General features: G+C 48.4%; 1 protein-coding gene across 2 annotated transcripts in view; it reads left to right on the top strand.

Moving 5' to 3' along the window:
* ddr2l (discoidin domain receptor family, member 2, like) overlaps positions 1 to 20,646 on the top strand; it is an 85,586-nt gene extending 64,940 nt beyond the window's left edge. For both annotated transcript variants that reach the window (XM_064934703.1, XM_064934616.1), the window contains exons 12-17: positions 3,045 to 3,289; positions 3,701 to 3,828; positions 3,984 to 4,181; positions 6,357 to 6,591; positions 14,408 to 14,557; positions 16,613 to 20,646. In XM_064934703.1, coding sequence (XP_064790775.1) covers positions 3,045 to 3,289; positions 3,701 to 3,828; positions 3,984 to 4,181; positions 6,357 to 6,591; positions 14,408 to 14,557; positions 16,613 to 16,747 — 1,091 coding nt within the window. In that variant the 3' untranslated portion in view covers positions 16,748 to 20,646. The remainder of the gene's footprint in view (positions 1 to 3,044; positions 3,290 to 3,700; positions 3,829 to 3,983; positions 4,182 to 6,356; positions 6,592 to 14,407; positions 14,558 to 16,612) is intronic.
* Positions 20,647 to 22,813: the final 2,167 nt, after the last annotated feature.

Genomic DNA, 22,813 nt, shown 5'->3' with positions numbered 1-22,813 from the left:
CCTGACCTCTCGTCATGACCGAAGTCTCCTCTCGTGGTAAGAGATGAAAGGTGTGCCCATATGAAGACCCGGAATGGCCGCCCAATGATGAATGGAAATGTTGAGATGCCAGTGTCTCTTTAAATAGTTTGTATTTCCGTTTTACTATCAGTCTATCATATCAGAAAGATATAGAGGACTGGTGGGGATTTGGGAATGTCCTCCTTGTCTGATTTGAGGCTATAGTTCCTTCCCCTTCTGTGTTAATGTCTGGGACTGCCAGGGTCTGTTCCTGTCTGGGACTGCCAGGGTCTGTTCCTGTCTGGGACTGCCAGGGTCTGTTCCTGTCTGGGACTGCCAGGGTCTGTTACTGTCTAGGACTGCCAGGGTCTGTTACTGTCTGGGACTGCCAGGGTCTGTTCCTGTCTGGAACTGCCAGGGTCTGTTACTGTCTGGGACTGCCAGGGTCTGTTCCTGTCTGGGACTGCCAGGGTCTGTTACTGTCTGGGACTGCCAGGGTCTGTTCCTGTCTGGGACTGCCAGGGTCTGTTCCTGTCTGGGACTGCCAGGGTCTGTTACTGTCTGGAACTGCCAGGGTCTGTTCCTGTCTGGGACTGCCAGGGTCTGTTCCTGTCTGGGACTGCCAGGGTCTGTTCCTGTCTGGGACTGCCAGGGTCTGTTACTGTCTAGGACTGCCAGGGTCTGTTCCTGTCTAGGACTGCCAGGGTCTGTTACTGTCTGGGACTGCCAGGGTCTGTTACTGTCTGGGACTGCCAGGGTCTGTTACTGTCTGGGACTGCCAGGGTCTGTTCCTGTCTGGAACTGCCAGGGTCTGTTACTGTCTGGAACTGCCAGGGTCTGTTACTGTCTGGTACTGCCAGGGTCTGTTCCTGTCTGGGACTGCCAGGGTCTGTTCCTGTCTGGGACTGCCAGGGTCTGTTACTGTCTGGGACTGCCAGGGTCTGTTCCTGTCTGGGACTGCCAGGGTCTGTTCCTGTCTGGGACTGCCAGGGTCTGTTCCTGTCTGGGACTGCCAGGGTCTGTTACTGTCTGGGACTGCCAGGGTCTGTTACTGTCTGGGACTGTTTTAATTTCATCCTTAGCTTTATGAGTCTGGCACTGTGTTCAAAACGTAGAGTAGGACTGCTGCTCTAGGATCAGTTTAGCCTTTTAGATCATAATGAACAAGATTACTCGAACAAGGGGGACCTGATCCTAGATCAGCACTCCTACTCTCAAGCCCTGGTTATCATAACAGTCAGGAGCTTAGCACAAACTATCACTCTCTCTTTGTCTCTCCGCCTCCACCTCTCTCTTCCTCCTCCCTCCCTTTCCTCATCCTGCTCTTCCTCCTCCTCATCCTGTTCTTCCTCCTCATCCTGCTCTTCTTCCTCCTCATCCTGTTCTTCCTCCTCCTCATCCTGTTCTTCCTCCTCCTCATCCTGTTCTTCCTCCTCATCCTGCTCTTCTTCTTCCTCATCCTGTTCTTCCTCCTCCTCATCCTGTTCTTCTTCCTCCTCATCCTGTTCTTCCTCCTCCTCATCCTGTTCTTCCTCCTCCTCATCCTGTTCTTCTTCCTCCTCATCCTGTTCTTCCTCCTCATCCTGTTCTTCTTCCTCATCCTGCTCTTCCTCCTCCTCATCCTGTTCTTCCTCCTCCTCATCCTGTTCTTCCTCCTCCTCATCCTGTTCTTCCTCCTCCTCATCCTGTTCTTCCTCCTCATCCTGTTCTTCTTCCTCATCCTGTTCTTCCTCCTCCTCATCCTGTTCTTCCTCCTCATCCTGTTCTTCTTCCTCATCCTGTTCTTCCTCCTCCTCATCCTCTTCTTCCTCCTCATCCTGTTCTTCCTCCTCCTCATCCTGTTCTTCCTCCTCCTCATCCTGTTCTTCCTCCTCCTCATCCTGTTCTTCCTCCTCCTCATCCTGTTCTTCCTCCTCATCCTGTTCTTCTTCCTCATCCTGTTCTTCCTCCTCCTCATCCTCTTCTTCCTCCTCATCCTGTTCTTCCTCCTCCTCATCCTGTTCTTCTTCCTCCTCATCCTGTTCTTCCTCCTCATCCTGTTCTTCCTCCTCATCCTGTTCTTCCTCCTCCTCCTCCTGCTCTTCCTCCTCCTCATCCTGCTCTTCCTCCTCATCCTGTTCTTCCTCCTCATCCTGTTCTTCCTCCTCCTCATCCTGTTCTTCCTCCTCCTCATCCTGCTCTTCCTCCTCCTCATCCTGCTCTTCCTCCTCATCCTGTTCTTCCTCCTCCTCATCCTGTTCTTCCTCCTCCTCATCCTGTTCTTCCTCCTCCTCATCCTGTTCTTCTTCCTCCTCATCCTGTTCTTCCTCCTCATCCTGTTCTTCTTCCTCCTCATCCTGTTCTTCCTCCTCCTCATCCTGTTCTTCCTCCTCCTCATCCTGCTCTTCCTCCTCCTCATCCTGTTCTTCCTCCTCATCCTGTTCTTCCTCCTCCTCATCCTGCTCTTCCTCCTCCTCATCCTGCTCTTCCTCCTCATCCTGTTCTTCCTCCTCCTCATCATGTTCTTCCTCCTCATCCTGCTCTTCCTCCTCATCCTGCTCTTCCTCCTCCTCATCCTGCTCTTCCTCCTCATCCTGTTCTTCCTCCTCCTCATCATGTTCTTCCTCCTCATCCTGCTCTTCCTCCTCATCCTGTTCTTCCTCCTCCTCATCCTGCTCTTCCTCCTCATCTTATTCTTCCTCCTCCTCATCCTGTTCTTCCTCCTATTCATCCTGTTCTTCCTCCTCCTCATCATGTTCTTCCTCCTCATCTTATTCTTCCTCCTCTTCCTGTTCTTCCTCCTCCTCATCCTGTTCTTCCTCCTCATCTTATTCTTCCTCCTCATCCTGTTCTTCCTCCTCCTCATCCTGCTCTTCCTCCTCCTCATCCTGCTCTTCCTCCTCCTCATCCTGTTCTTCCTCCTCCTCATCTTATTCTTCCTCCTCATCCTGTTCTTCCTCCTCCTCATCCTGTTCTTCCTCCTCCTCATCCTGTTCTTCCTCCTCATCTTATTCTTCCTCCTCTTCCTGTTCCTCCTCCTCCCTAATATCCCTGCTCCTCCTCAGCGTGTGGTGGGGGCTATGCGGAGCCCGATGTCACCCAGTGCACGCCCCACCAGTGCTTCCAGAGCAGCGTGCCGCACTACGCCGAGACGGACATCGTAAGCCTGCAGGGTGTAACCGGCAGTAACATGTACGCCGTGCCCGCGCTCACCGTCGACTCGCTCACCCGCAAGGACATCTCCGTGGCAGAGTTCCCCCGTCACGGGCTACTCTTCAGGGAGAAGTTGGGGGAGGGGCAGTTTGGGGAGGTGAGGACCTTCCTACTGTTTAATGCAATAAAATGCTAATTAATTACTTTAAAAAATCATACAATGTGAATTTCTGGAATTTAGTTTTAGATTCCGTCTCTCACAGTTGAAGTGTACCTTTGATAAAAATTACAGACCTCTACATGCTTTGTAAGTAGGAAAACCTGCAAAATTGGCAGTGTATCAAATACTTGTTCTCCCCTCTGTATATACATGTGTGAATGATTAGCTTACAAACATTTACAAATGTGGGAGTCATGGTTAATAAATGATAAGCAAACTGTTTGCAAATGATTATAAATCGCTTATTATGGACCCTTAAAATAATGTGTTACTGGGCACACAATGAAAAACATACAGATGTTTCAGTCTGTTTGGGGCCTAATGAACATGACCCTGTTCTCTGTGCAGGTCCACCTGTGTGAGGCTGAGGGTCTGCCTGAGTTTCTGGGGGAGGGCGCCCCCCTTCCCGACCGGGACGGACGGCCTGTACTGGTGGCGGTGAAGCAACTGAGGGCAGACGCCACCAACAATGCCAGGTGTGTGTGTTTGTTTATTTGTGTTCACCAGGTGTGTGTGTATGAATATTCCTACAGTACTCTGTGTGTATGAATAGCTACATTCTAACCTATGGTATTCTACCCCCCCCCCCCACCACACACACACACACACACACACACACACACACACACAGGAATGACTTCCTGAAGGAGATCAAGATCATGTCGAGGCTCAACGACCCCAACATCATCCAGTTGCTGTGTGTGTGTGTGAGCTCAGACCCACTGTGCATGGTGACTGAGTACATGGACAACGGAGACCTCAACATGTTTCTGTCACAGAGAGAAATGGAGAGCAGCCTGACCCACGCCAACAACATCCCCGCAGTCAGGTGAGACCCTCCTCCTCTGTCTCCTCCTCCTCTCACCACGCTCCTCCTCTGTCTCCTCCTCCTCTCACCACGCTCCTCCTCTGTCTCCTCCTCCTCTCACCACGCTCCTCCTCTGTCTCCTCCTCCTCTCACCATGCTCCTCTCTCCTCCTCCTCTCACCAAGCTCCTCCTCTCTCCTCCTCCTTTCACCACGCTCCTCCTCTCTCGTCCTCTCTCACCATGCTCCTCTACTCTCCTCTCCTCTCACCACGCTCCTCCTCTGTCTCCTCCTCTCACCATACTCCTCCTCTGTCTCCTCCTCCTCTCACCATGCTCCTCTCTCCTCCTCCTCTCTCCTCCTCCTTTCACCACGCTCCTCCTCTCTCGTCCCCTCTCACCATGCTCCTCTACTCTCCTCTCCTCTCACCACGCTCCTCCACTCTCCTCTCCTCTCACCACGCTCCTCCACTCCTCTCTCCTCTCTCCATGCTCATCCACTCCTCTCTCCTCCCCTCTCACCATACTTCTCCACTCCTCTCTCCTTCCCTCTCACCACGCTCCTCCACTCCTCTCTCCTCTCACCACGCTCCTCCACTCCTCTCTCCTCTCACCACGCTCCTCCACGCTCCTCCACTCTCCTCTCACCACGCTCCTCCACTCCTCTCTCTCCCTCTCACCACGCTCCTCCACTCCTCTCTCCTCTCACCACGCTCCTCCACTCCTCTCTCCTCTCACCACGCTCCTCCACTCCTCTCACCACGCTCCTCCACTCCTCTCTCCTCTCACCACGCTCCTCCACTCCTCTATCCTCTCACCACGCTCCTCCCACTCCTCCCCTCTCACCACGCTCCTCCACTCCTCCACTCTCTCCCTTCCCTCTCACCACGCTCCTCCACTCCTCTCTCCTCTCTCCATGCTCCTCTCCTCCTCTCTCCTCTCACCACGCTCCTCCACTCTCCTCTCCTCTCACCACACTCCTCCACTCCTCCCCTCTCACCACGCTCCTCCACTCCTCTCTCCTCCCCTCTCACCATACTTCTCCACTCCTCTCTCCTCCCCTCTCACCACGCTCCTCCACTCCTCCCCTCTCACCACGCTCCTCCACTCCTCTCTCCTCCCCTCTCACCATACTTCCCCACTCTTCTCCTCTCACCATGCTCCTCCTCTCCTCTCCTCTCACCATACTTCCCCACTCTTCTTCTCTCACCATGCTCCTCCTCTCCTCTCTCTCCATGCTCCTCCACTCCTCTCTCCTCTCACCACGCTCCTCCACTCCTCTCTCCTCTCACCACACTCCTCCACTCCTCTCACCACGCTCCTCCACTCCTCTCTCCTCTCACCACGCTCCTCCACCACCTCTCTCCTCTCACCACGCTCCCCAACCACCTCTCTCCTCTCACCACGCTCCTCTACTCCTCTGTCCTCTCACCACACTCCTCTCTCCACGCTCCTCTACTCCTCTCTCCTCTCTCCACGCTCCTCCACTCCTCTCTCCTCTCACCATACTTCTCCACTCCTCTCTCCTCCTCTCTCACCATTCTCCTCCACTCCTCTCTCCTCCTCCCTTCTCACCATACTCCACCAGTCTCAGTCATTCCAACTATACCAGGGGTATTCAAATCCAAGCCTAGAGGTCCAGAGTACTACTTCCGGTTAATGTTCTACCTGATAATTCATTTTACCCACCTGGTGTCCCAGGTCTAAATCAGTCCCTGATTAGAGGGGAACAATGCAAATCTGCACAGCAGTGGAACTGGCTTGGAGGTCCAGATTTGAAACCAATTCTCTCACCCATAGAAATATAGGTCAATGACTCAATATTCTATTACTACTCCCTCACTTCCTCCAACAACATTGTTCTACGTTGTTTTCTTCTTAAACTAACACATTGGTTCTCTCTCTCTCTCCACTATCTCTCCTCTTTCTCTTCGCTATATTTCCTCACTCTTCACTATCTCGCCTCTCTCTCTCTTCGCTATCCATCTTCTCTCTCTCTTCGCTATCTCTCCTCTCTCTATCTTCGCTATCTCTCCTCTCTCTCATTTCGCTATCTCTCCTCTCTCTCTTCGCTATCTCTCCTCTCTCTCTCTCTCTTTGCTATCTATCTTTTCTCTCTCTCCGCTATCTATCTTTTCTCTCTCTTCGCTATCTCTCCTCTCTCACTTTTTTGCTATCTCTCTCTCTCTTTTTTTGTAGCTTGTCAGATCTCCTGCACATGTCAGTGCAGATCTCGTCCGGCATGCGCTACCTGGCCTCTCTGAACTTTGTGCACCGAGACCTGGCCACACGCAACTGCCTGCTGGACCGCAGACTCACCATCAAGATAGCAGACTTCGGCATGAGCAGAAACCTGTACAGCAGTGACTACTACCGCATTCAGGGACGAGCTGTGCTGCCCATCCGCTGGATGGCCTGGGAGAGCATTCTACTGGTGAGAAAGGATAATACCTCAGGGTCATTCCACAAAATTACTCCCGTTTGGGTAGTTAACTTGGTAAAAAAAATGTTACAATTTTGTCATGACGAGCATGTTCAACCTCTCAAGAAGTTAAATTAAAATAAAAAAAAAATGACTGTAGTAAGGGCTTATTAAGTGCCAAATAAAGTGACAGGGTTGACTGTCACAGAGTTGACTATTTCATTTCGAATCAACCATAGATCCCCATGTGACTGGGGGAATGGAATGCAAGCTTACCAAACACATGTAAATAGTTTAAACATTTCTAGACTGTCTCTCTATAGGTAACAGGGTTGACTGTCACAGAGTTGACCGTAACATGGCCAGAAATCCCCTTGTGACAGTGAGAATGGAAGCGTGTTGTGTGCAACAGGAAGGGGCAATTGAATGCAAGCTTCACAAAAACATGTAAGACCCCGGTGGGCTGCCAGTAAAGCCATTTCCAGCATGTCTCTCTATGGGCAACAATCTAAACCTGTTATGCTCAACCCCCTCAGTTTACCACCACAAAAACAATGAAATGGGCCCAAAAGAGGAGAATGAGCTCACCTGATTTGATAGTATGATTTGACTATAATTATATAGTCATTATATGCATATATATATATATATATTCTAAAGGAATAGTTTCACCATATTAAAAAGATAGTTCAGTTCACGTGACAGGGTTGACTTTAAAATGAGGGGCATGTTGTTGTTTTTTTTTACATTAAAAATGAATCACTAATCACATTAACTAAATAATCATCTTTAGAAATTAATCACTAATCACATTAAATAAATAATCATCTTCAGAAATTAATCACTAATCACATTAAATAAATAATAATCTTTAGAAATGAATCACTAATCACATTAAATAAATACTCATCTTTAGGAATGAATCACTAATCACATTAAATAAATAATCATCTTTAGAAATGATTCACTAATCACATTAAATAAATACTCATCTTTAGAAATGAATCACTAATCACATTAAATAAATAATCATCTTTAAAAAGGAATCACTAATCACATTAACTAAATAATCATCTTTAGAAATTAATCACTAATCACATTAAATAAATAAGAATCTTTAAAAATGAATCACTAATCACATTAAATAAATAATCATCTTCAGAAATTAATCACTAATCACATTAAATAAATAATCATCTTCAGAAATTAATCACTAATCACATTAAATAAATAATCATCTTTAGAAATGAATCACTAATCACATTAAATAAATAATCATCTTCAGAAATTAATCACTAATCACATTAAATAAATAATCATCTTTAGAAATGAATCACTAATCACATTAAATAAATAATCATCTTTAGAAATGAATCACTAATCACATTAACTAAATAATCAGCTTTAGAAATGAATCACTAATCACATTAAATAAATAATCATCTTTAGAAATGAATCACTAATTACATTAAATAAATAATCATCTTTAGAAATTAAAAAAACATTATTTCACCTTTATTTAACCAGGTACAGGAGGCTAGTTGAGAACACCTTTATTTAACCAGGTAGGCTAGTTGAGAAAGTTCTCATTTACAACTGCGACCTGGCCAAGATAAAGCAAAGCAGTGCAACACGAACAACACAGATTTACACATGGAATAAACAAACATCGAGTCGATAATACAATAGAAAGGTCTATGTACAGTGTGTGAAACTGAGGTAGGATAAGGGAGATAAGGTAAAAAGAAATAGGCCATAGTGGCAAAATAATTACAATTTAGCAATTAAACACCGGAGTGATAGATGTGCAGAAGATGAATGTGCAAGTAGAGATACTGGGGTGCAATGGAGCAAATAAAATAAAATAAATAACAGTATGGAGATTAGGTAGTTGCATGGGCTATTTACAGTGATATGTGAGCTGTTCTGACAGCTGGTGCTTAAAGTTAGTGAGGGAGATATGAGTCTCCAGCTTCAGTGATTTTTGCAGTTTGTTCCAGTCATTGGCAGCAGAGAACGGAAAGGAAAGGCGGCCAAAGGGGGAATTGGCTTTGGGGGTGACCAGTGAGATATACCTGCTGGAGCACGTGCTACGAGTGGGTGCTGCTATGTTGACCAGTGATCTGAGATAAGGCGGGGCTTTACCTAGCAGAGACTTATAGATGACCTGGAGTCAGTGGGTTTGGCGACGAATATGAAGCATCCTTGACATTGCCGAAGTCAAGGATCAGTAGGATGGTCAGTTTTACGAGGGTAGCATGAGTGAAAGATGCTTTTGTTGCGATATAGGAAGCCGATTCTAGATTTAATTTTGGATTGGAGATGTTTAATGTGAGTCTGGAAGGAGAGTTTACAGTCTAACCAGACACCTAGGTATTTGTAGTTGTCTTATATTATTTTTTATATTATTATATTATTTTTTATTAAAAAAAAATTTTATAGGTAGGCCTAAAGGTTTTTAGGCAAAATATCCCAATCAAAATGTAAAGTTCCTTGAATATGGGAATATGCCAGGCCTATTGATCCAACATCAATGATGGTCTATTGTATAGATAATAGGACAAAAATGAACAAAACATCCAGCCCCACTACTCGCTCCGCTCCAGCCCCACTACTCGCTCCGCTCCAGCCCCACTACTCTCTCCGCTCCAGCCCCACTACTCGCTCCGCTCCAGCCCCACTACTCTCTCCACTCCAGCCCCACTACTCGCTCCGCTCCAGCCCCACTACTTGCTCCGCTCCAGCCCCACTACTCTCTCCACTCCAGCCCCACTACTCGCTCCACTCCAGCCCCACTACTCGCTCCGCTCCAGCCCCACTACTCTCTCCGCTTGTCGCTCTGCTCCAGCCCCACTACTCTCTCAGCTCCAGCCCCACTACTCTCTCCACTTGTCGCTCCGCTCCAGCCCCACTACTCTCTCAGCTCCAGCCCCACTACTCTCTCCGCTCCGCTCCAGCTCCAGCTCCTCCAGCCCCACTACCAGCCCAGCCCCACTACTCCGCTCTCCAGCTCCAGCCCCACTACTCTCTCCGCTCTCGCTCCACTCCAGCCCCACTACTCTCTCCGCTTGTCGCTCTGCTCCAGCCCCACTACTCTCTCCGCTTGTCGCTCTGCTCCAGCCCCACTACTCTCTCAGCTCCAGCCCCACTACTCTCTCCGCTTGTCGCTCCACTCCAGCCCCACTACTCTCTCCCGCGCTCCAGCTCCAGCCCCACTACTCTCTCCGCTTGTCGCTCCGCTCCAGCTCCACTACTTGCTCCGCTCCAGCCCCACTACTCGCTCCACTCCAGCCCCACTACTCTCTCCGCTCCAGCCCCACTACTCTCTCCGCTTGTCGCTCTCCAGCCCCACTACTCTCTCCGCTCCAGCCCCACTACTCTCTCCAGCCCCACTACTTGTCCAGCTCCGCCGCTCCAGCCCCACTACTCCACTCCAGCCCCACTACTCGCTCCGCTCCAGCCCCACTCCCGCTCCAGCCCCACTACTCGCTCCGCTCCAGCCCCACTACTCTCTCCAGCTTGTCGCTCCTCCAGCCCCACTACTTTCTCCGCTCCAGCCCCACTACTCGCTCCCCCCACTACTTCGCTCCGCTCCAGCCCCACTACTCGCTCCACTCCAGCCCCACTACTCTCTCCACTTGTCGCTCCGCTCCAGCCCCACTACTCTCTCCAGCTTGCGTCTCTGCTCCAGCCCCACTACTCTCTCCCAGCCCCACTACTCTCTCCGCTGTCGCTGCTCCAGCCCCACTACTCTCTCCGCTCCAGCCCCACTACTCTCCGCTCCAGCTTGCTCCAGCCCCACCACCACCGCTCCAGCCCCACTCTCGCTCCGCTCCAGCCCCACTACTCTCTCCGCTCCAGCCCCACTCGCTCCGCTCCACTCCAGCCCCACTACTCTCTCCAGCCCCACTACTCGCTCCGCTCCAGCCCCACTCGCTCTCCGCTCCAGCCCCACTACTCTCTCCGCTCGCTCCGCTCCAGCCCCACTACTCTCTCCGCTTGTCGCTCCGCTCCAGCCCCACTACTCTACTCCAGCCCCACTACTCGCTCCAGCTCGCTCCAGCTCCAGCCCCACCTACTCTCTCAGCTCCAGCCCCACTACTCTCTCCAGCCCCACTACTTCCGCTCCAGCAGCCCCACTACTCTCTCCGCTCCAGCCCCACTACTCTCTCTCCCGCTTGTCGCTCTGCTCCAGCCCCACTACTCTCTCAGCTCCAGCCCCACTACTCTCTCCGCTTGTCGCTCCACTCCAGCCCCACTACTCTCTCCGCTTGTCCGCTCCGCTCCAGCCCCACTACTCTCTCCGCTTGTCGCTCCGCTCCAGCTCCACTACTTGCTCCGCTCCAGCCCCACTACTCTCTCCGCTTGTCGCTCCGCTCCAGCCCCACTACTTGCTCCGCTCCAGCCCCACTACTCGCTCCACTCCAGCCCCACTACTCGCTCCACTCCAGCCCCAGCCCCACTACTCGCTCCCGCTCCAGCCCCACTACTCTCTCCACTTGTCTCCAGCCCCACTACTCTCTCCGCTTGTCGCTCTGCTCCAGCCCCACTACTCTCTCAGCTCCAGCCCCACTACTCTCTCCGCTTGTCGCTCTGCTCCAGCCCCACTACTCTCTCAGCTCCAGCCCCACTACTCTCTCCGCTTGTCGCTCCACTCCAGCCCCACTACTCTCTCCGCTTGTCGCTCCGCTCCAGCCCCACTACTCTCTCCGCTTGTCGCTCCGCTCCAGCTCCACTACTTGCTCCGCTCCAGCCCCACTACTCGCTCCACTCCAGCCCCACTACTCGCTCCGCTCCAGCCCCACTACTCTCTCCGCTTGTCGCTCTGCTCCAGCCCCACTACTCTCTCCGCTTGTCGCTCTGCTCCAGCCCCACTACTCTCTCCACTCCAGCCCCACTACTCGCTCCGCTCCAGCCCCACTACTCGCTCCACTCCAGCCCCACTACTCGCTCCGCTCCAGCCCCACTACTCGCTCCACTCCAGCCCCACTACTCGCTCCGCTCCAGCCCCACTACTCTCTCCGCTTGTCGCTCTGCTCCAGCCCCACTACTCTCTCCGCTCCAGCCCCACTACTCTCTCCACTTGTCGCTCCGCTCCAGCCCCACTACTCTCTCCACTTGTTGCTCCGCTCCAGCTCCACTACTTGCTCCGCTCCAGCCCCACTACTCTCTCCGCTTGTCGCTCCACTCCAGCCCCACTACTCTCTCCGCATGCCGACCGTATTACCTCCCAAGAGAATTCTCTTTGGTTATAGTCGCAGCTGTGTATATGCGCCCTCAAGCCGATACCACGACGGCCGCCAAGGAACTTCACTAGACTTTATGCAAAACTGGAAACCACATATCCTGAGGCCGCATTTATTGTAGCAGGGGATTTTAACGAAGCATATTTTTTGAAAAAGCTACCGAAGTTCTGTCAACACACTGACTTTAGTACTCGCTTAGGAAAAACACTAGATCACTGCTACTCGCCTTTTCGAGATGCCTAGAAGGCCCGCCCCCGCCCTCCCCTTGGAAAAATGTTGTTCCTCCCTTCCTATAGGCAGAAACTCAAACAGGAAGTACCCGTGCTAAGGTCTATTTAACGCTGGTCTCACCAATCGGAATCCATGCTTTGATCACGCGGACTGGGATATGTTCCCGGGTCGCTTCTGAGAACAACATTGATGCTTACATGAACACAGTGACTGAGTTCACCAGGAAGTGTATAGGGGAAGTTGTTCCCACGGTGACTGAGTTCATCAGGAAGTGTATAGGGGAAGTTGTTCCCACGGTGACTGAGTTCATCAGGAAGTGTATAGGGGAAGTTGTTCCCACGGTGACTGAGTTCATCAGGAAGTGTATAGGGGAAGTTGTTCCCACGGTGACTGAGTTCATCAGGAAGTGTATAGGGGAAGTTGTTCCCACGGTGACTATAAAAACCTACCCAAACCAGAAACCGTGGATAGTTGGCAGCATTCGCTCAAAAATGAAAGCGAGAACCGCCACATTTAACCATGGCAAGGTGACTGGGAATATGGTTGTATACAACCAGTGTAGTTATTCCCTCCGTAAGGCAATCAAACAGGCAAAACATCAGTACAGAGACAAAGTGAAGTCGCAATTCAATTCCAAACTGTTTAAAGGCACAGTGAACTTAGTGTATGTTAACTTCTGACCCACTGGAATTGTGATACAGTGAAGTATAAGTGAAATAATCTGTCTGTAAACAATTGTTGGAAACATTACTTGTGTCATGCACGAAGTAGATGTCCTAACTGACTTGCCAAAACTATAGTTTGGATACAAGAAATTTGTGGAGTGGTTGAAAAACGAGTTTTAATGACTCCAACCTAAGTGTATGTAAACTTCTGACTTCTACTGTATGAATAAGTCCTTTCTAGTGTATATACTGTCTTCTATTCTACTCTATTTTAGTCAACGCCACTCCGACATTGTTCGTCCTAATATTTATATATTTCTTAATTCCATTTTTTTTACTTTTAGATTTGTGTGTATTGTTGTGAATTGTTAGATGTTACTGCACTGTTGGAGCTAGGAACACAAGCATTTCACTACATACCCAATAACATCTGATAAATATGTGCATGTACACCAATAACATTTGATTTGATTTGAAAAGATGTGCAGCATGTAAGATGTGGTCCCATTTACATTGTTTCATTTATTGATGGTCCCTAACTAGCCCCAGAGATAGACTGTCCAATGTCAAACCAATTTTGCCACAACCAGGCTGAAGCTAATTGGTGAAAGGAGTTGGCTAGCACTAGCGAGCATAGGTGACTCCAAGACACAAAACCTGGTTAGACTGTTTCAAGTTATCTAGAAGGGTGAGTGACTAACTGTGAACAGTTTTTTTGAATGTAGAAACAAACACATGTGATTTGCGAACACACACAATAGACACCCACATTACAACTCTTGTTGGGGTTCAGTCATGGCTGCTGAATTTCTTAATGACCAAGTCGAAAAACGAGGACAAATCAGAAAGAAAAAAAAATCCAACCTCACTGAGCTCGAGCTGTTTTGCAAGGAGGAATGGGAAAAAATTTCAGTCTCTCGATGTGCAAAACTGATAGAGACATACCCCAAGCAACTCACAGCTGTAATCGCAGCAAAAGGTGGCGCTACAAAGTATTAACTTAAGGGGGCTGAATAATTTTGCACGCCCAATTTTTCAGTTTTTGATTTGTTAAAAAAGTTTGAAATATCCAAAAAATGTCGTTCCACTTCATGATCGTGTCCCACTTGTTGTTGATTCTTCACAAAAAAAATACAGTTTTATATCTTTATGTTTGAAGCCTGAAATGTGGCAAAAGGTCGCAAAGTTCAAGGGGGCCGAATACTTTCGCAAGGCACTGTATATATATATTTTTTATATATATATGGCTTAATTTCACATTGAAACAGTGGCGTTGAGTGGATGAGAGATAGAGATGATGTAAATGTGTTACCTGAAACGTTATCATGTATCCATCAAAGCTCATTCAGAACTCTGATGGAAGCTATCGGCAACCATTTTGACCCGTTAAGTCATCCGTTATTTGGCTACATCTGGGTCCTATGCATTAGTGCACACCACAGCAAAACACTTATGAAACCCCTCCCCGCTTGTCTAGTTTCTTCCGTTTGTTGCCAAATCAATACGACCCAGATAGATCCCCGTGGTTGTTGGTGTGAGGTTTAGGGTGAAGTTGGCCCTTGATGCTGATCTTGGGTTAGTTTTGCATTTTCTGCACTAATAGCTACGGTTAGGATTTGGGGAGGGGAATCTGATTCTAGACCTGTACCTAGGGGAAACTTCACTGTCTGTGTGGTTCCTCTCCAGGGCAAGTTCACCACGGCCAGCGATGTGTGGGCCTTTGGCGTCACCCTGTGGGAGATCTTCACTCTGTGTAAAGAGCAGCCTTACAGCCTACTGTCAGACGAACAAGTCATCGAAAACACTGGCGAGTTCTTCCGAAACCAGGGCAGACAGGTTAGTGATTTTATTTATTTATTCATTCATTCATTCATTCATTTATACACGGGTGGCGAAGAGGGTTATCCGGGTACTGGATTCACCAGTGCATAGGATTAAACATGTCATTAGGTAGAGTAACTTAGCTTTGTCTCAATTTGTAAGTCGCTCTGGATACTTAGTAATGTAATTCAACTAAATTTGTCTCAATTCAACTACATGTCATTAGAGTAACGCTTTGTCTGTCATTAGGTATAACTTAGCTTTGTCTCACATTCAACTACATGTCATTAGGTAGAGTAACTACATTTGTCTTCAACTACATGTCATTAGGTAAACTTAGCTTTGTCTCACATTCAAATGTCATTAGGTGTAATGTAAATGTCTCACATTCAACTACATGTCATTAGGTAGAGTAACTTAGCTTTGTCTCACATTCAACTACATGTCATTAGGTAGAGTAACTTAACCATGAGTAACTTAGCTTTGTCTCACATTCAACTACATGTCATTAGGTAGAGTAACTTAGCTTTGTCTCACATTCAACTACATGTCATTAGGTAGAGTAACTTAGCTTTGTCTCACATTCAACTACATGTCATTAGGTAGAGTAACTTAGCTTTGTCTCACATTCAACTACATGTCATTAGGTAGAGTAACTTTTAGCTTTGTCTCACATTCAACTACATGTCATTAGGTAGAGTAACTTAGCTTTGTCTCACATTCAACTACATGTCATTAGGTATAGTAACTTAGCTTTGTCTCACATTCAAATACATGTCATTAGGTAACTTTTGTCTCAGAGTAAACTACATGTCATTAGGTAGAGTAACTTTGTCTCACATTCAACTACATGTCATTAGGTAGAGTAACTTAGCTTTGTCTCACATTCAACTACATGTCATTAGGTAGAGTAACTTAGCTTTGTCTCACATTCAACTACATGTCATTAGGTAGAGTAACTTAGCTTTGTCTCACATTCAAATACATGTCATTAGGTAGAGTAACCTAGCTTTGTCTCACATTCAACTACATGTCATTAGGTAGAGTAACTTTTAGCTTTGTCTCACATTCAACTACATGTCATTAGGTAGAGTAACTTAGACATTCAACTACATGTCATTAGGTAGAGTAACTTAGCTTTGTCTCACATTCAACTACATGTCATTAGGTAGAGTAACTTAGCTTTGTCTCACATTCAACTACATGTCATTAGGTAGAGTAACTTAGCTTTGTCTCACATTCAGCTACATGTCATTAGGTAGAGTAACTTTTAGCTTTGTCTCACATTCAACTACATGTCATTCTTTTCCAAATGGGTAAAATATTATACGTAAGTGACTTATATATCTGTGACTATTATATATCTGTGACTATTATATATCTGTGACTATTATATATCTGTGACTATCATATATCTGTGACTATTATATATCTGTGACTTATATATCTGGGGCTTTTATATATCTGTGACTATTATATATCTGTGACTTATATATCTGGGGCTTTTATATATCTGTGACTATTATATATCTGTGACTATTATATATCTGTGACTTATATATCTGGGGCTTTTATATATCTGTGACTATTATATATCTGTAACTATTATATATCTGGGGCTTTTATATATCTGTGACTATTATATATCTGTGACTATTATATATCTGGGGCTTATATATCTGGGGCTTTTATATATCTGTGACTATTATATATCTGTGACTATTATATATCTGGGGCTTATATATCTGGGGCTTTTATATATCTGTGACTATTATATATCTGTGACTATTATATATCTGTGACTTATATATCTGGGGCTTTTATATATCTGTGACTTATATATCTGGGGCTTTTATATATCTGTGACTATTATATATCTGTGACTTATATATCTGGGGCTTTTATATATCTGTGACTATTATATATCTGGGGCTTATATATATCTGTGACTATTATATATCTGTGACTATTATATATCTGTTACTATTATATATCTGTGACTATTATATATCTGGGCATAACAGTAATGTTTTGGCACCCCATCCCCCGTCCACCCCTTTTTTCTTCTAGATCTTTCTATACGCCCCACTGCTCTGTCCTCCCTCTCTATTTGAGCTGATGATGCGTTGTTGGGACCGCGACATCGCCGATCGACCCACCTTCGAGGGGCTGTACCAGGCCTTACGACCACACGTGGTCCAGTGAACTTTGAACCCTGGCACAACCAACGGGCTGTCCTGAGTGAGAGGTCTATTTAGCCTGAATTCTCTTCTCTTAACCCCTCTGACTGACAGACAGATGGACAGACGGACAGACAGAGAGACAGACAGGCAGACAGACATACAGACAGCGGGGAGGACTGGAAGAGGATGCAGCGATGTTGTCATTTTAAGAGAGCAGGAAGTGGGTTGAGGTTATCACTTCCAGAATGTGGACCATTTCTTTCATATTTCACATTCTTCAGTGATGGACCTTAATCATTTGAAATCCATGAAAAAAAGCTTTCACCCTTTTTGTCTGTTGATGGTTTGCGTAAATTGAATTCTGTTCATCCATCTTTATCCAGTATGTTGTGTTTCACATGTTGATTTTGTATGGTAGGCCTACCACAGAAAACATGACGTCCCTAATACCTGGCCTAGTAAGAAATCGACAACTGGACAAATGCTTTTGTCTTGAGGTTCTGTGGGTTTTTGTTGTGTAAAGCACTGCTGCCTGGTTGTCTTCCATTTATCCATTGTTCCTTTTATTAACCCCACACTGGACTATGGTCATGTTGATTTGTTTGACTCAGATTTTATTGATCTTTTTGAATATGAATGTTATATAGGGCAGTTTGGATAAGGCCTTTGGCTGAAGCAGAACTACTGTCATAGCTAGAATAGGACCCGAACCCTCTGACCCTAACCCTCTGACCCTGACCCTCCAACTCTGACCCTAACCCTCTGACCCTGACCCTCTAACTCTAACCCACTAACTCTAACCCTCTGACCCTAACCCTCTGACCCCAAGCCTCTGACCCTAACCTTCTGACCCTCTAACCCTAACCCTCTGATCCTAACCCTCTGACCCTAACCCTCTGACCCTATCCCTCTGACCATACGCCTCTGACCCTATCCCTAACCCTCTGACCCTAACCCTCTGACCCTAACCCTCTGACCCTAACCCTAACCCTCTTACCCTAACCCTCTGACCCTAACCCTCTGACCCTCTAACCCTAACCCTCTGATCCTAACTCCCTGATCCTAACCCTCTGACCCTAACCCTCTGACCATACGCCTCTGACCCTAACCCTGACCCTCTGACCCTAACCCTCTGACCCCAAGCCTCTGACCCTAACCCTCTGACCCTCTAACCCTAACCCTAACCCCCTGACCTTAACCCTCTGACCCTAACCCTCTGACCATACGCCTCTGACCCTAACTCTAACCCTCTGACCCTAACCCTCTGATCCTAAACCTCTGATCCTAACCCCCTAACCCTCTGACCCTAACTCTAACCCTCTGACCCTAACTCTCTGACCCTAACCCTGCTTTAGAGAGGGTTGGGGAGCCACAATGGACTGATGATGAGGAATAGAAAGCACTGTCCCCTTGGAGATGTCTAACGCAAGGCACTGTTCCCTTGGAGATGTCTAATGCAAACTGTGCAGCCTTATCAGATAGCAATAAAGCTAGTTAGCATTATTAGATGTCATTAGCTATCCCCTACAGAGATTCATTGAGTAGCTGGAGGCTGGGTTAGCGTTGGTCCAGGGGCGTTTGTGTGCGTTCCAGTGGAGGAACACGCACTGACGGTGACGTGGACCAGAGCTAGAAGCTGGACAACGGTGACGTGGACCAGAGCTAGAAGCTGGACAACACTCTTTACGAGTAGTAGTTGCTGTGGCCAAGCTTCTGACCATACAGTAGTTTGCATGTTGCTGTGACCAAGCCTCTGATCACACAGTAGTTAGCATGTTGCTGTGGCCAAGCCTCTGATCACACAGTAGTTAGCATGTTGCTGTGGCCAAGCCTCTGATCACACAGTAGCTAGCATGTTGCTGTGACCAAGCCTCTGATCACACAGTAGTTAGCATGTTGCTGTGACCAAGCCTCTGACCAAACAGCTGTTGTGTTCCCAGCTCCGCCTTCAGATGAATTGAGCCATAGCAATAGAATTACTGCTGTACATCCCTGTTCTAGGGAACGGGGAAGCTACTGCTGTACTTCCCTTCGCCTGTTCTAGTACACATATTTCTATGATTGTAGCTGGCTTGCATAGAATTCATTCTGAGTTGCAGGGGATTGAAATGAAGGTTAACCTTAATTGTGGTTGTAAATATAACTGAAAAGCGATCTCTGTGTAGATGTCACATGTCCATTGGGAGATCAATCGATATTGTCATGTTAGTGTAAAACTTTTAAAAAGCCAAGTTTTACTTTTTTTGTTATTTCAAAACATTATGCCCCCCCTATTTTAAGTACATTTATTTGTATTGCTGCATCCTCTGTTGCCACAATATCTGAGTGAATGAACAGGCATCAAGTGTTTAAAAGTGGCTGACACCAAAGATCTCAACATTGAAATCAGCTTCTGACATTTCTTGTGTTGTCATTGTTAAGGTTATTAACATTAATGTCAATGTGTTGTGTTGTTCACCTGTACTGTATCTGATGCTTCACGGTGTGTCTGTGTCTGCTGGGAGGAGGGGCTCTGCTGGGAGGAGGGGCTCTGCCGGGAGGAGGGGCTCTGCAGGGAGGAGGGGCTCTGCTGAGAGGAGGGGCTCTGCCAGGAGGAGGGCTCTGCCGGGAGGAGGGGCTCTGCTGGGAGGAGGGGCTCTGCTGGGAGGAGGGGCTCTGCTGGGAGGAGGGGCTCTGCTGAGAGGAGGGCTCTGCTGGGAGGAGGGGCTCTGCTGGGAGGAGGGGCTCTGCTGGGAGGAGGGGCTCTGCTGAGAGGTGGGGCTCTGCTGGGAGGAGGGCTCTGCCGGGAGGAGGGGCTCTGCTGGGAGGAGGGGCTCTGCTGGGAGGAGGGGCTCTGCTGAGAGGAGGGCTCTGCCGGGAGGAGGGGCTCTGCTGAGAGGAGGGCTCTGCTGGGAGGAGGGGCTCTGCTGAGAGGAGGGGCTCTGCTGAGAGGAGGGCTCTGCTGAGAGGAGGGGCTCTGCTGAGAGGAGGGCTCTGCTGGGAGGAGGGCTCTGCTGAGAGGAGGGGCTCTGCTGAGAGGAGGGGCTCTGCCGGGAGGAGGGGCTCTGCAGGGAGGAGGGGCTCTGCTGAGAGGAGGGCTCTGCTGGGAGGAGGGGCTCTGCTGGGAGGAGGGGCTCTGCTGGGAGGAGGGGCTCTGCTGGGAGGAGGGGCTCTGCTGAGAGGAGGGCTCTGCTGGGAGGAGGGGCTCTGCAGGGAGGAGGGGCTCTGCTGGGAGGAGGGGCTCTGCTGGGAGGAGGGGCTCTGCTGGGAGGTAGGGGCTCTGCTGAGAGGTGGGGCTCTGCTGAGAGGAGGGGCTCTGCTGGGAGGAGGGGCTCTGCTGGATCTGTTATGTGTATGTTTTACATTCCAGGGAGCACTGGGGGAAGTGGTTCAACTTGATGTGTGTTTAGATGCCCTGTTGTTGGGCAGTACAATCTGCAACGCATGGAGAGGGGAGGGAGGGATGAAGGGGGAGAGAGGGATGTAAGGAAACCACTAAACTCAATATCCCAGAGGTCTTTGCTGAAGTGAGCCTGTGTTAGCTCATGTTCATTGGTAAAGATGAATCCCTTAATGCTGGTCCAGACAGAGTAAATCATGTTTTTTTGTTTTCCATTGGTTGTGATTGGATAGAAGAAAGCTGATTATTGACCCGAGCTCTGTAACACTTCCTCTCCGGAGTGGCTTTCTCCACTTTTTTGGTTGCCATGGAAGCACAACTGTGGTAAAGGGGTAAAGGAGATTTTGAGGGAAAGGTTGGTTTGAGCGTGTGTGCATGTGGCAGTGTGCTAGACGCAGAGTCTCTGTACAGCGTGTTTGTACGAGTGTGAAAACCCAAAAGGGTTTGGTGTTTGAATTCATAACGGGTGGTAATGACTGGTTGGTTTGGTGTTTGAATGCATAACGGGTGGTAATGACTGGTTGGTTTGGTGTTTGAATTCATGAATGACTGGTTGGTTTGGTGTTTGAATGCATAACGTGTGGCTGACTGGTTGGTTTGGTGTTTGAATGCATAACGGGTGGTAATGACTGGTTGGTTTGGTGTTTGAATGCATAACGGGTGGTAATGACTGGTTGGTTTGGTGTTTGAATGCATAAGGGGTGGTAATGACTGGTTGGTTTAGTGTTTGAATGCATAACGGGTGGTAATGACTGGTTGGTTTGGTATTTGAATGCATAATGGTGGTAATTACTGGTTGGTTTGGTGTTTGAATGCATAACGGGAATGACTATTGGTTTGGTGTTTGAATGCATAACGGGTGGTAATGACTGGTTGGTTTGGTGTTTGAATGCATAATGGTGGTAATGACTGGTTGGTTTGGTGTTTGAATGCATAACGGGTGGTAATGACTGGTTGGTTTGGTGTTTGAATGCATAACGGGTGGTAATGACTGGTTGGTTTGGTGTTTGAATGCATAACGGTGGTAATGACTAGTTGGTTTGGTGTTTGAATGCATAACGGGTGGTAATGACTGGTTGGTTTGGTGTTTGAATGCATAATGTTGGTAATGACTGGTTGGTTTGGTGCCAGGTGATAGAGGACACTCTGATTTTTCTCTTTTCTATTCATCGCTTCAGTTTAGAAACTCTTCTCATTAATATGTGGCTGACTTGTACATAGTGTAGTCAGAGTAGATTTGTATAGTAATATATTGGGTGCTGAGGAGAAGATTCCAGCCCCATGACAGTTTTCCTCTGATCTTTTCTTTCTCTTTGTTTCTTATATTAAAATCAAACTTGACAAATGGTCTCGTGTCTTTTTTTTATTATAGAAAAAAAAAAATGTTTTCAAAGTGAGAGAAACAAAGGAAATACATTCATATGAGCATTGCAACGCGTACTACACCCATGCTCTACCAAGGGTTTGCAGCACACAGCTTTGACCAGAGGATGCGAGCGGAGCTGGGGGGGAGCGAGGAGCGCAGCATGCGTAAATGTGAGCAGATTGAACTTATTTGTTAGTGTCTTTCTCTCCCGCTCAAATTTAGCTCCAATACCACCTAGCAAACGAGCTCGGGTCATGCTCTGGCCATGCTCTGGTCATGATCTGGTCATGCTCTGGCCATGCTCTGGTCATGATCTGGTCATGCTCTGGTCATGCTCTGGTCATGCTCTGGCCCTGCTCTGGTCATGATCTGGTCACGATCTGGTCATGCTCTGGTCATGCTCTGGCCATGCTCTGGCCATGCTCTGGTCATGCTCTGGTCATGCTCTGGTCATGCTCTGGCCATGTTCTGGCCATGCTCTGGTCATGCTCTGGCCATGCTCTGGTCATGCTCTGCCCAGCATTTATCACTTCCTTCATCACTGTTCTTTTAATTAGACCTATTGTTGTATTTATTCAGCCTACCAGCCCACCACCACCCTACCACCACCCCACCACCACCCCACTACCACCACCCCACCCCAACCTACCACCCCACCACCACCCTACCACCACCCCACTACACCACCACCCTACCACCCTACCACCACCCCACCACCACCCTACCACACCACCACCCCCTACCACCACCCTACCACCAACCCACCAACCTACCACCCCACCACCACCCTACCACCACCACCCCACCACCCCACCACCACCCCACCAACCTACCACCCTACCACCACCCCACCACCACCCTACCACCCCACCACCACCCTACCACCACCCTACCACCACCCCACCAACCTACCACCCCACCACCACCCTACCACCCCACCACCACCCTACCACCACCCCACCAACCTACCACCACCCCCCACCCTCCCACCACCACCACCACCCTACCACCCCACCCCCCTACCACCCCACCACCACCACCCTACCACCCCACCACCCCCTACCAGCCCACCCTACCACCCTACCACCACCCCCACCCTCCCACCACCACCACCACCCTACCACCCCACCCTACCACCCCACTACACCACCACCCCACCACACCACCACCCTACCACCCCACCACACCACCACCACCACCACCCTACCACCACCCCACCAACATACCACACCACCACCCCACCACTAATGTGCAGAGGTGTTGAATATGAGTCAAACAAGAAATAGGTCACCACCTGTGTTAATTGATGACAAGACAACCAATGAGCCCACGCAGCAGCATCA

This window comes from Oncorhynchus masou, chromosome 1 (genome assembly GCF_036934945.1).
Source record: "Oncorhynchus masou masou isolate Uvic2021 chromosome 1, UVic_Omas_1.1, whole genome shotgun sequence".
Lineage (NCBI taxonomy): Eukaryota > Metazoa > Chordata > Actinopteri > Salmoniformes > Salmonidae > Oncorhynchus > Oncorhynchus masou.
The sequence above is the reverse complement of the archived record's forward strand: the minus strand, read 5'-3'. Positions and strand labels throughout refer to the sequence as shown.